This window comes from Ranitomeya imitator, chromosome 4 (genome assembly GCF_032444005.1).
Source record: "Ranitomeya imitator isolate aRanImi1 chromosome 4, aRanImi1.pri, whole genome shotgun sequence".
NCBI lineage: Eukaryota > Metazoa > Chordata > Amphibia > Anura > Dendrobatidae > Ranitomeya > Ranitomeya imitator.
Window position 1 is genome coordinate 363,350,794 of NC_091285.1, and position 13,360 is coordinate 363,364,153.

The 13,360-nt window shown below is 43.5% G+C and overlaps 1 protein-coding gene across 2 annotated transcripts in view; it reads left to right on the forward strand.

Moving 5' to 3' along the window:
* CCDC146 (coiled-coil domain containing 146) overlaps window positions 1-13,360 on the forward strand; it is a 214,690-nt gene that overhangs the window by 127,996 nt on the left and 73,334 nt on the right. For both annotated transcript variants that reach the window (XM_069765128.1, XM_069765129.1), the window contains exon 4: window positions 5,067-5,276. In XM_069765128.1, the coding sequence (XP_069621229.1) occupies window positions 5,067-5,276 (210 nt within the window). The remainder of the gene's footprint in view (window positions 1-5,066; window positions 5,277-13,360) is intronic.

The window sequence follows — 13,360 nt, forward strand, 5'->3', positions numbered from 1 at the left end:
CGCTTGCGCAGTCTATAGAGGCTTCGGACAGAGTGACGCTCCCAGCGTTATATTATAGATATGGGGCACAGCTTTATAAGGAGCATCTATGGGGCCATAATCAATGGTGCAGAGCAATATACCGTATATGGGGCACAGCTTTATAAGGAGCATCTATGGGGCCATAATCAATGGTGCAGAGCAATATACCGTATATGGGGCACAGCTTTATAAGGAGCATCTACGGGCCATAATCAACGGTGCAGAGCAATATATATGGGGCACAGCTTTATAAGGAGCGTCTATGGGGCCATAATCAACGGTCCAGAGCAATATATATATGGCACAGCTTTCTATGGGGCCATAATGAACGGTATAGAGCATTCTATATAGCACAGTTGAACGGTATGGAGCATCTATTTTTATTTTTGAAATTTTCCAGTAGCTGCTGCATTTTCCACCCTAGGCTTATACTTGAGTCAATAAGTTTTCCCAGTTTTTTGTGGCAAAATTAGGGGGTCGGCTTATACTCGGGTCGGCTTATACTCGTGTATATACGGTAGTTCTATTTTAACCTGATCGGTACAAAGGAATTGTTTACAAAATGCATCAGGCTTGTTTAGATGTTCTTTTCCCTACTTTTGACCCTGAATTTTATGGTGAGAATGCAGGAGAGGTTTTCTTCTGATGACTCTTCCATGAAGGCCATATTTGTGCTGGTGTCTCCAAACAGTAGAACAATGTAACACAACTCCAGTCTGTTAAATCTTTCTAAAGGTCTTTTGCAGTTAAGCAGGGGTTCTGAATTGCCTCTCTAGCAATCCTACGAGCAGCTCTCCCTGAAATTTTGCTTGGTCTTCCAGACCTTATCTTGACCCATACTGTTCCTGTTAACTGCCATTTCATAATTACATTTTGAACTGAGGAAAGGGCAACTTGAAAACTCTTTGCTATCTTCTTATAACCTTTTCCTGCCTTGTGAGATTCACAATTTTCATTTTCAGAGTCCTAGGCAGCTACTTAGAAGAACGCATAGCTGCTATTTTTTTGCACAAGGTTAGAGGAGGCTGGGTTTTTATAAAGCTGGGAAATTTGCATCATCTGGCTTCTCTTAACGATGATAGTGAACAAGCCATAACTCTAACAGGCTAATTAAGGTCTGAAACATGGTCAAAATTATGTAAGCACACAAATCTTTAAGGGTGCCCAAATCTTTGCATTAGCCCATTTTCCATTTTGTAGTTTTAAAATTGTAAAAAATGGCTGTGTCTATATATATATTGTTAGCTCCCACCATGCCGGATCCCTGCTCTGACAGGCAGGATCTCTGGCGTGTCACTTCACTCACCCGCGCTGTGGTCGGTGCTTCCCTTCCGCATGCTCTGTGTTGTGAATTCTGTTATCGAACTCCCTCCTGTGGTCATGAATGGTACTTCGGCGAGTTCTGTCCATGGACTCCCTCTGGTGGCTGTGAGTGGAGCTGCTGCTTCTGAGGTTCCTTCCATAGGTGACGTAGTTTATTCTGTGGCTGGCTGCTCTATTTAACTCCACTCAGATCGTTACTCCATGCCAGCTGTCAATGTTCTTGTACTGGTTCAGTTCGCTCTTGGATCTTTCTGGTGACCTGTCTACTCCAGCAGAAGCTAAGTCCCTGCTAGTTAACTATTTGTTCATTGTTTCCTTGTCCAGCTGGTTATCATGATTTTGCCTTGCTAGCTGGAAGCTCTGGGATACAGAGTGGCACCTCCGCACCGTGAGTCGGTGCGGAGGTCTTTTTGCACACTCTGCGTGGTCTTTTTGTAGTTTTTTGTGCTGACCGCAAAGATACCTTTCCTATCCTCAGTCTGTTTAGTAAGTCTGGCCTCCCTTTGCTGAAACCTGTTGTGACGCTGTAAGAATCTGGCTGCACTCGGATGTCACCCGAGTGCAGTCCTATTAGAGCATGTAGATTCAAACAGTGAAAAACGGAGAGTGGACCCACTGGACCGTGATGACGAACCCCTCTCGGACGAGCTGACCAGGTGGACCGCCCCCTATACAGGGAGAGTTAGGGGCAGGCCTGTGAGGGACTATCGCCATGGAAGCTGGAGGGTCGACTGAGATCAGATGGGAACACAGCAGGCACAAAGGGAAAGAGGGAACAGAATGAAACTACTGAGACAAGGGAGAAGATGGGAACGCTACGGAGGCACGGAGGCTGGCAGGACAATATGGAGACACCGAGGCTGACGGGAGCAAGGAAAAGATATAGGAGCCGGGCAGGTACCTCAGAGGAAAAGGAACTGAAGGAACAAGGCAGGAACACAGTTAACAGGCAGGCACTGCAGAGGGCGGAGGAGACCCAAAGTCAGAGAGCTAGGAACGCACAGAGACCACAGGTGGCCAGAAGCACTTGTAAACACAAATGAACATCAGGCACAGAGAAGCAGCAGGAAGCAGTTTACATAGCAGCATGGGAGCTACTTCCGGGTTACAGTCCTCCAGGATGACGGAGAGGACAGGAAAGAGAGCCAACAGAGGAATCAGATGTGCGCATGCGCAGAGCTGAATGCGACGCGCGCGCGCACCCGGCGAGCTGCAGTGGGGAGAGGCGGCGGCAGCAACGGCATGACAGTATCATTTACGAACTCCTGGAAGACTGCGGGTGCATTGCATAAACCGAATGGCATAACCAAATATTCATAATGACCATCTCTGGTATTAAACGCAGTCTTCCACTCGTCACCAGAACGGATACGGATCAAATTATAAGCTCCTCTGAGATCCAATTTGGTAAAGATTCGTGCTCCACGTAGACGATCAAAGAGTTCTGGTATGAGAGGAAGTGGGTACTTGTTTTTGATCGTGATGGTGTTGAGACCCCGGTAGTCTATACATGGGCGAAGAGAACCGTCCTTCTTTTTAACGAAGAAGAACCCAGCTCCTGCAGGTGAGGAAGACTTTCGAATGAAGCCTCTGGCCAGATTCTCTTGAATATATTCGGACATGGCTTGAGTCTCGGTAGGAGACAATGGGTAAATATGACCCCTAGGTGGAGTAGAACCAGGAACAAGGTCTATCGGGCAGTCATAAGAGCGGTGCGGCGGCAAAATCTCCGCTTCCTTCTTGTTAAAGACGTCCGAGAAAGCGCAATAGGCTGGAGGAATTCCCACGGATTCCGAAGCAGACCGAGAGGAGGACGCAGGCTTGACGGGAAGCAGAGAAAAGATATAGGAGCCGGGCAGGTACCGCAGAGGAAAAGGAACTGAAGGAACAAGGCAGGAACACAGGAAACAGGCAGGCACTGCAGAGGGCGGAGGAGACCCAAAGTCAGAGAGCTAGGAACGCACAGAGACCACAGGTGGCCAGAAGCACTTGTAAACACAAATGAACATCAGGCACAGAGAAGCAGCAGGAAGCAGTTTACATAGCAGCATGGGAGCTACTTCCGGGTTACAGTCCTCCAGGATGACGGAGAGGACAGGAAAGAGCGCCAACAGAGGAATCAGATGTGCGCACGCGCAGAGCTGAATGCGACGCGCGCGCGCACCCGGCGAGCTGCAGTGGGGAGAGGCGGCGGCAGCAACGGCATGACACCTGTTTCATTTCTGTGTTTGTGACTTTCATCTTAACTCACAGTCAATATATGTGGGGGGCTGCCTTTTCCTTTGGGGAATTTCTCTGAGGCAAGGTAGGCTTTATTTTCTATCTCTAGGGCTAGTTAGCTCTTAGGCTGTGAAGAGGCGTCTAGGTCGAGTTAGGTACGCTCCACGGCTATTTCTAGTTGTGTGATAGGATTAGGGGTTGCGGTCAGCAGAGCTCCCACTACCCAGAGCTTGTCCTGTGTGAGTTTAACCATCAGGTCGTTCCGGGTGCTCCTAACCACCAGGTCCATAACAGCTCTGCATTCTTCCAGCAGAGTTTCCAGCCATGTCCTTAGAGCACACGCACTCCCACCCATTTAAAGGGTCAGTGCGTGCACTGGCTATTTCCACCCCAGCCAATGGCTGTGGGGCATTATGTATATATTGCTTCCTCTCCACTGGGGAGGAGCCTGAGCAACCTTCTTGTTCTGCAGTCTAAGTTGTGTAAGGTTGTGTACCAGTCCTTGCTGCACTCTGGTGCAGATTCTGCCTGCTGCACTCTGACACGCACTCTGCCTGCTGCACTCTGGTGCAGATCCTGCCTGCTGCACTCTGGTGCAGATCCTGTCTGCTGCACTCTGATTCACACTCTACCTGCTACACCATCCAGTCTGTTCTTTCTGGGTCCAGCTGCCGAGCATCCGTTGGTCTGTCCTGGAGTGGCACCTGGGGTTCATCCGGAGCCAAGTCTAACCCCACCATCAGAGGCTCTAGTGAACAGTCCAGTGCTAGCTTAGTCATGCCCCTCCAGGCTCTCCTTAGTTGGAGGCATAATGGTTCCACAAACCCCGTCCATGACATATAGATAGATAGATAGATAGATAGATAGATAGATAGATAGATAGATAGATAGATAGACATAAAGCAGCACAAAAAAAATATTGTTGGGTGCAAAAGCCTTCCAGACATGTACCACACCTTATAGATAAATAAAAAAAATTGAAGGCAGCACACCTGTAAGTAGCAATTCGCGTGCAGTTTATTGGCCCATGTGCAGGGGGCAGGTCAGTGAGGGATCAGTGACCTGTCAGCAGTCTGCATTATGAATATCTAAGCAGAGCACCACTGAAGACCCCCCCACAGGCCACCCTGGAGCACGGGCATATCATTAACTCAAAACTGAAAATACAGATTTAAGAACAACCCCAAGACAGATTTCATCACCGAAGGTATCATTGTAATCAGTATAACAGCTCCAACCTGACACTGTCTGTAGGTTACTGTGCACAATCCTGCTGACAGGTTCGCTTTTAAAAAGAAATCCATGTAAAAAAAAAAACCATATGGTGTTTCGAAGGCGTTTTGCATGAAATAAACATACATGGGCTTTTCTGTACTTTAATGAGGCCAGATAATTTTTAGTTGGTCCCTTCTCTGATCCAGTCAATTTCGCTTCCTGTAATTTCTTTTTTGGCTAGTGGGTACTAAGTAATTGCCACTAACCTTTCTATAACTTACATGCAGCATACAGGAATCGGAGACCCAGCTGTTGCAAGATGCTAAACATTTTACACATCTCCTTGAGCAACAACAACATGAATTAGAAAAGGCCGATCAGTTTCCGGAGGGACCAAACACCGAAGTCTCCAGAATGAGGCAGCAATTGCTCAAATACAACAATGACCTGAATGAAGCTGAAGAAAGGGAATACCGTCTCCGGTATAAGCTAGAGTGGTAAGTGACCCCGGAAACAATGTTCTTACATTCATCTTATTTGTTGTAAGACATCATATGTGGCTATAAATTGTAAGGGTCGGGGATTATCAAATGTATAATTTCAGGCCACTCATACATATATGGTGAAAGTTAGCCAAACCCACAGATTTTGGTGGGATCGCCCGACTATCTGATGTCTATAAGGGCCTCTCATATCTAACCCCGACATGGTATGTCAGGAAAGAGAAGAAGTGGTGCACTTGGAATTTCAATGCCCAATCCTTTTTGTTTTTGTCCCCAATGAAGACACATGAATGCTCAGCCAAGTGCATTTGTTCACTAATGTGTTTCTATCAGATTTTCTTCATGAGGCGAAAAATTGCCTTTTTTTGTATAGTTGAATGGCACATATAAATTATTGTGGAATCTGTATGATTTATTTTATGGCACAAATAATGTAAAAAAAAATTAACATTTTCTTTTTATGTATTAGATTGTTAATGTTTTACACTAATAAGTACAGGTTTGTTATTTTTATACAACATATGTACAATTAAATGGATTATATACTCAATAAAGGCTGGATTTGAGGACATGTTTTTTTTTAATGAAGTGTTTCATAATTTTTTTACCACATGATTATTTTACTAATTTACATCTTTATTCTAATACTAGATAGAGGCCCGATGCTATCGTATCGGGAGGGCGGTAATGTCACGATGGGGTCAGGCTTTGCAGCGTTCATAAATCTCTCCCCCCATGTGCTCACCCACCTGTCAACTCTTTTTTTTCCCCATGTGCTGGTGTTCTTTTTAGGAGGAGCCATGTTGGCGTTGATATTTGCTTTTTAACCCCTTAATGACGGACCAACATTTTTGAAATCTGACTAGTGTCACTTTACATGGCAATAACTCTGGAACGCTTCAACATATCCCAGTGATTTTGTGACAAATTATACTTTATGGTAAGGTAATAGCACGGCACTCCGTATATGATGAGGTGCACGAATAGGGTACCAATCCCAATATAAAGTAAAGAAATCCAGCACTCTCAATTCATATGCAAAAAAGGTTTGACAGAATTTTATTGATCCACTGTGACAAATAATATGTTGACGCTTCGGCCAATACCTAGGCCTTCATTAGAACTCTAGTAAATAAACATAAAAAAATTGCATATCAGTGTAAAGTACACAACATGAAAAAAACCATAACAGTGGAAAACCATAGACTTTGGAGAGAAACTTTTTCTTAGAGAATTTATAGTATCAGGCTAACCAATGCAAACGATCTGTGTGATAAATGCACATAAGACAATTAAGGCGGATCTTGGGACAATAATGATAGTATACAAAAGTCACAGATCTAAATATGGCCGTCCCCGCTACTCACACCAATTTGTCATGAACCAGGGTTGTTTAGGTGCCCCTGGTTCCTTCTGAAGGGGATTTATCTACATCCCACTTCCCAGTTCCGGTTTGGAACTTGCAGCTCTCTGGCACCCCCCTTACCCTCAGGTCAGATCAGGTACTGCACCTAGGGTAATTGGTCGCCAGAAAGGCTGCCTGCTATGTACTGGCTATTGGGAACGCTGCAGCGAGGGCGATATAACTACTCCACTCAGGTGGGAACAATAATTATCAACGCCACCACTGCAAAGATGCCCAGTTGCACAGAACAAGGTCACTGCCACCAGCTCCGATTAACGGGTCCGGAGCCAACCCAAATCTGTAGCGTAATTCACGTTAGAGGACGCGACAGTTCGTATACAGCATGATGAGACAAGCTAGTAAAATTATATATTTTACTCCATAAAAGATAAGCAGTATTTACAAAAATATTAAAGATATAAAGAAGACGAATCATGTGTATATTACAATTACAAATAAAAAGGGATTAACGGTGAAAATTGACTTATGATTCTTTCATATCATTCAATGGTACGCTGTGTGCTGGCTGGGGGAGGGGACCTTCCCCACTTATTCTCAGGTCAGATTGCACAGCCTGTCGTAGCTGAATCCCCCAGCAAAAGACACTGCAAGAATCCTGCTTCACACAGATATTCCCTGCCTAAAGCCCAGGCACTCCCCCTGTGGTGACACCACTTAGAAACTGAAACCTCCTCTCCTCTTTACTTACAATATGAAAACTATTTTTTACGCATAAATTGCTGTGTGAACCTCACATAAGTACAACTCAATGCTCATGATGTTCCCCACATCAGGGGTGTTGTTTTAAGTGTAAACACGGAGCCATTACATAAACTGCTTAAGGAGAAATCTGCACTTTGCACTCGTTGCGCCTATCTGCTCGCGCTTTCAGTGGGTGATAGGTCTACTGATGGACATGCAGAATCTGTAATTCGTATATTTCTAGCCCAAATCGGTGCCGCGATATCTCAATTTAAAAGAACAATAGAAATCCATGCCTTTTGAGAGGGACTATACCAGTTTCAACTAGTACTAGATGGGAGGAGGGATGAGTAGGTTGCACAGAGCCTGGTATTTGCAAGGAAAAGCAATAAAAATTAATCTTCACACATACGGCGAATAAACCTCCTTACCTTGACAAGCTAGAGCTGGTATGTCACTCTCAATAAGGAGAAACCTTACCCCTTAGACCCCAGTTCAGAGCCTCTCACCTAGCCAAATTAGTTCTCATGCTTCGCACTGACGAGGGCCAACAGTCCAAAACACTGTATCTGCGAATTGAGGTACTGATTTGGCTTTTATTCTAAGTCATATTGTACGACTCGTTAAAGGGTTGATTGTGACTTGTAGGATCGCTACTTCCAACAGGTGGCGCTATAGAGTTTAAGTCCTCTTTTTCTCTGAAGAGGTAATTTGCATATCTTCACACACAGGCAGAGTGAGGGTTTGAATTAAGGTACCGTCTCACAGTGGCACTTTGGTCGCTACGACGGCACGATCCGTGACGTTCTAGCGATATACTTACGATCTCGCTGTGTCTGACACGCTACTGCGATCAGGGACCCCGCTGAGAATCGTACGTCGTAGCAGATCGTTTGAAACTTTCTTTCATCGTCAAGTGTCCCGCTGTGGCGGCATGATCGCATCGTGTAACAAAGGTATGCACGATATTGTATACCATGTAATGGGTGGAGGAGCTTGATACGTAGGAGTGCACAACTTCAACATTGCAAATACGTCATGAAATTATCGCTTCAGCGCCGTGCATTGCGAAGTGTGACCGCAGTCTACGACGCTGGAGCGATAATAGAGCGACGCTGGAACGTCACGGATCGTGCCGTCGTAGCGACCAAAGTGCCACTGTGAGATGGTACCCTTACACACATAGCAGCAGGCAGAAGAGAAGAGAGGGGGGGTCGAAATGGCCCGCAGCGTGTGTCTTGTAAAGCTAGGCAGGTACTCAAACATGTCATATTCACATTATCGTGCCATTATTTTTTTAGGGACCTATCCATGTTTGAAGAGCCTTTAGGGGTCCCACATATTGGGAAACACCCTAAAGTGATACCATTTTCAAAACAGCACCCCCTGACATATTTAAAACTGCAGTCAGGTAGTTTATTAACCCTTCAGGCATTTTTCAGGAATTAATGCAAAGTGGCATGACAGAAATGAAAATGTGTATTTTTACCAACAAAATGCCGCTAACTTCTGAGCAGGTTACAACAGCAGTCAGACTCTAAGGCAGGTATTCGGTTGTGAATTGCCATTTCAAACATCGGGACCACACAATTATGATCTGAGGGCACCAATTGGGATAAAGAGGGAGCCCCCACACTCTGTTAACCATTTATATGTTGTAGTCACTATTGACAGCAGCATCTAAGGGGTTAAACAGATTTTGATGGTGCAAACACTGATCGTGGGTGATGCAGCAAGTTGTCAGCTATAATGTACAGCCGACAACTGCAGGATTGTCACCTGTATGGGGATGCCATTCTCTTATTTCTCAGGTCAGCTAAAACACGTATTGATGGTCATTAAGGGGTTAAAGGGGTTTCCCACAAAATTTAAGTTAATTTTAAGACTTGTCTGTGTCTGACCGTGTACGGAGCATACCACATCTCCTTGGCAGGGGAGGAAGCAAAAGACAATCCTTTCATAGTAGGTGGGGACACAACCCCGTTGACAAGGACGATAGTAACAACCAGTTGTCAATTTATTCTTATTTTACCATGTTGAATAACCAAGGAATCACACAACACAGAGCTCTGAAAATGCTCCAACTGTTTTAATTGGGAATTTAAAGACTTAATAAAGCAAACATGTCAGGAAAGACAATAGGAAAAATTAAAGCCTTTCACCTTAAATATTAACATTTGTATTACAAGAAAATCTATGGAAAATCCAAATTAAAAGTTTAATTTGTTTAACTAGTAAACAAAATCATTGCAGCATTCTCCTAAGCTGTGCAGATCTGTAATAAATGAGAAGTGAGACTCCACGTGAATTTAATATTCTGCAGTACTTAGTACGAACAATTCAATTTTCAGCTAGCACAAAGCATGGAAAAACATCATACCATTCAGTAATTGTGTCTTTATCGGATTTACTGGATAATATTCATTTCAAAATGTTAAATGCTCAGACTGGAAGTGATCAATTTATCAGAATTTGTAGCCAAGGATGTCTAATTTCTATTTGAGTTATTTGGATAATTCTTCTCATTTCTATTTATACTCTGTTCTTACATCCTAATTACGGTCTTTCTAAGTAGAATGTCGGCTATATTACACTTCAGCTGCTACAATTGTTGGAGAAATGTCACTTCGTCGTCACATTGCCTTGATAAGACAAATTGAATTGCAAACAATAGTCTGAGTCATATTACAGCGTACCTACAAGACAGTACATTTTTGTGTATGCGGCATTATCAAACATGGTTTTAGTATCTTATGACCTAATTGGCAGTTGATCTGTGGAGGAAAATGTCAAGCATTCTTCATCACACATGTAATGGACAAGCACCAATTGTTGTGGTTTTCCAGCTTTCTGCACTTATGGAAAAACTGAGAATTCATGTAACTTTGTATATAATAATCAGTGTTCTCTGTGACCTTCTCAGGGATCCTGCCAGCAAGACTGCGCAAAGTTTCATTATAAATGGTTCAATCACATTATGTTTTTTGTCCTCAGTGAGGATCATCATTTACTGTCAGATCAGTAAAATGACCTCTTGGCACTTGGCCTCAGTAACAATTCATCTGTCTTTCCATGTACTAAAATGTCACATGATATGGACAGTTGGGTTATGCCCCACTAAGATCTGTCAGCAAAGTTGCCATGCAGGTGGAGAAAATCTTTTCTCCCCCTAAATGCCCACATTATTATTATTATTATTATTTATTGTTATAGCATTAGATGAAAGATAGCTGCTTATATTAGCAGGCTCAGCCAAGAGTCTCATGTGTATGCAGTCCTCCCGACTGTCCTGTCCAGATGTTGGGCAGATAAGCATCCGACATGTCTGATATTTTTGTTCTTGGCGATATAAGCCTCTGTCAAAAACGTCTTGCAGCGTCACTCTTGTAGATAACACAGGAATGCGTAGCAGAACAAGCAATCCAGCTTATGAAAGCGTCATGTGAGAGAGCCATAGCCAATATGGTCATATTTTACTCCGTGGAGAACATACAACACATTGGAAGTAGGAAGTTAGACAATTTTCCATTTCATTTGAAAAACTAACTCATTTAAAAACTGATGGCAGCAACACATCTCAAAAAAGTTGCTGGAAAAGTTAACAAAAGGCTGGAAGAGTACACGGTCTTGGGGTCATCTTTGGAGTCATCTGAATGCAATTGTCTATGCTGTGAAGATACAGGATGTGCATCATCTGAAACAACGGCTACATTTCTTCTGCAGTGTTGCTATCAATGTGTCAAGAGTGGGAGAAAAGGGTTGCATTGACAATCCAGCACAATGGGCAGCACTTTGAACACATTTTATAAGTGGTCACAAACTTGTAAATAACTCATGAAAGAATAAAGTTACGTTAAAACCAAGCACACCATTGTTTTTCTTGTGAAATTCTCAATAAGTTTGATGTGTCAGATGACCCTTTTCCCATTGGAAAAATAAAGTTGGATCCAAAATGGCCGGCTTCAAAATGGCCGCCATGGTCACCACCCATCTTGAAAAGTTTTCCCCCTCCCATATACTAATGTACCACAAACAGGAAGTTGATATCACCAACCATTTCCATTTTATTTAGGTGTATCCATATAAATGGCCACCCTCTAGATGGTACTAATGAAAAACAGTTGGATGGTGAATTTTCAACTAAACCGCATAACTGTATGTAAAAAGATAATGTAAGAGAGGCAGAATCTCTCAGAAGTAAGGATGGTCAGATGTTCACCATTCTGTAAACAACTGCATCTAAAAATTGTGCAACAATTTCATAAAAATGATCCTCAACATAAAATTGTAAAGACTCTGAATAACCCACCATCTACAGTACATAGTATCATAAAAATATTCAACGATTCTGGAGAAATTCACATGCACAAGGGACAAATCAGTATTAGATACCCATGCTCTACAGGCCCTTGGCGGTACTGCATTTAAAACAGGAATTATTCGGTCATGCAAATCACTGCATGGGCGCAGGAATACTTCCACAAATCATGGTCTGTGAACACAGATCACCACAAATGCAAGTTCATCCACAAATGCAAGTTAAAGCTCTGAACTGAGACAAAATGGAAACTATTTTGTGATCAGATGTATCAAAATGTTAAATTCTTTACGCAAACCACGGACGTCATGTCCTTTGGACTCAAAGGGAGAGGGACCACCCAGCTTGTTATCAGCATGCATTTCAAAGGCCTGCATCTCTGGTTACATGGGGCTGCATTAGTGCTTATAGCATGGGCAACTTACACATCTTGAAAGCCAGTATCAGTACTACAGGTTTAGAACAAAATATGCTCGCATGTAGGCAATTTCTATTTCAGGGAATGGGCTTGCTTATTTCAGCAAGACAATGCTAAACCACATACTGCCATCCATCACAACAGCATGGCTTCATAGAAAAGTTCAGATGATGAAGTGGCCGCTTGCAGACCAGGCTTTCACCAATAGAAAACATTGGAAAATTATAAATCAAAGACTCAGGACTGTCGAGCAGCCAGAATCCTATATCAGACAAGAATGAGACAACATTCCTCTCACAAAATTCCAATAATTGGGGTGCATGGCCTAAATCAGCATGTTGTAGGATGTGTGACTGCATCCTCCTGCAATTTATCCAATATAACATCTGCTATACTAAAACAGACCTAAACTTACACCGGAGACATCCAAAATGTCCCTACACCTCATTGCATACCTCAGGTAATGATAATTTGCTGAAAAGAGGCGTAGGAGACCCAAACATCCGCGGCTGGGGATCCCGTTACTGCCGCAGCGGAAGGTAAACAGTGCGAGATAGCTGTAAAGTTGGAGACGTTTGCTCATAAATAATGAGTGAGGCCACAGAGTCTGTATACAGGTGACATCTCTTCTGAGGACGACCAGTCTGACTGAATTGCAGAGCGGGTGCCATTATAAAGGTACTCCAAAACATACCAAAAAACCCACTCTGCAGGACATTATGTCTGCTATTTCACAGTGTAAAAAGTCAGTAACTACGTTGTCCCTGCATGTAGGCAGCATATGAGGTGCCCTGAACATCATAAGGCTGGACTTGAAAAGAGTGTGCAAAAGAACCAGCGCTATTGAAAACAAGGTCTCCACTTTGAAAGATGGCATCACCAGGATGGGAAAAGAGATCTTAAGAAAGTAACGGCCACTCTGCTCCAAAACTGACAACCTAAAAAATAGACTTCACCGTAATAATATCAGGATTGTGGGCTTTCCTGAAAAATTAGAAGGCCCTCAGCCTACTGAATTAATCAAATCCTGGCTGCTGCAAAAGTGAGGATTCTAGAGAGGACTCACCAGATTCCGACCCATCCACTTACTCTAAGGAGACCATCTTGACCATTCTTAGCCAAGATTCTTCAATGTAAAGAATGGGATTCAATCCTACTGTAGCGCCGGTATCCTTGCATGGCTCTTCCACCTCCCCCCGGCAGGGACACTGACACGCTCACCACCACGGTCTATT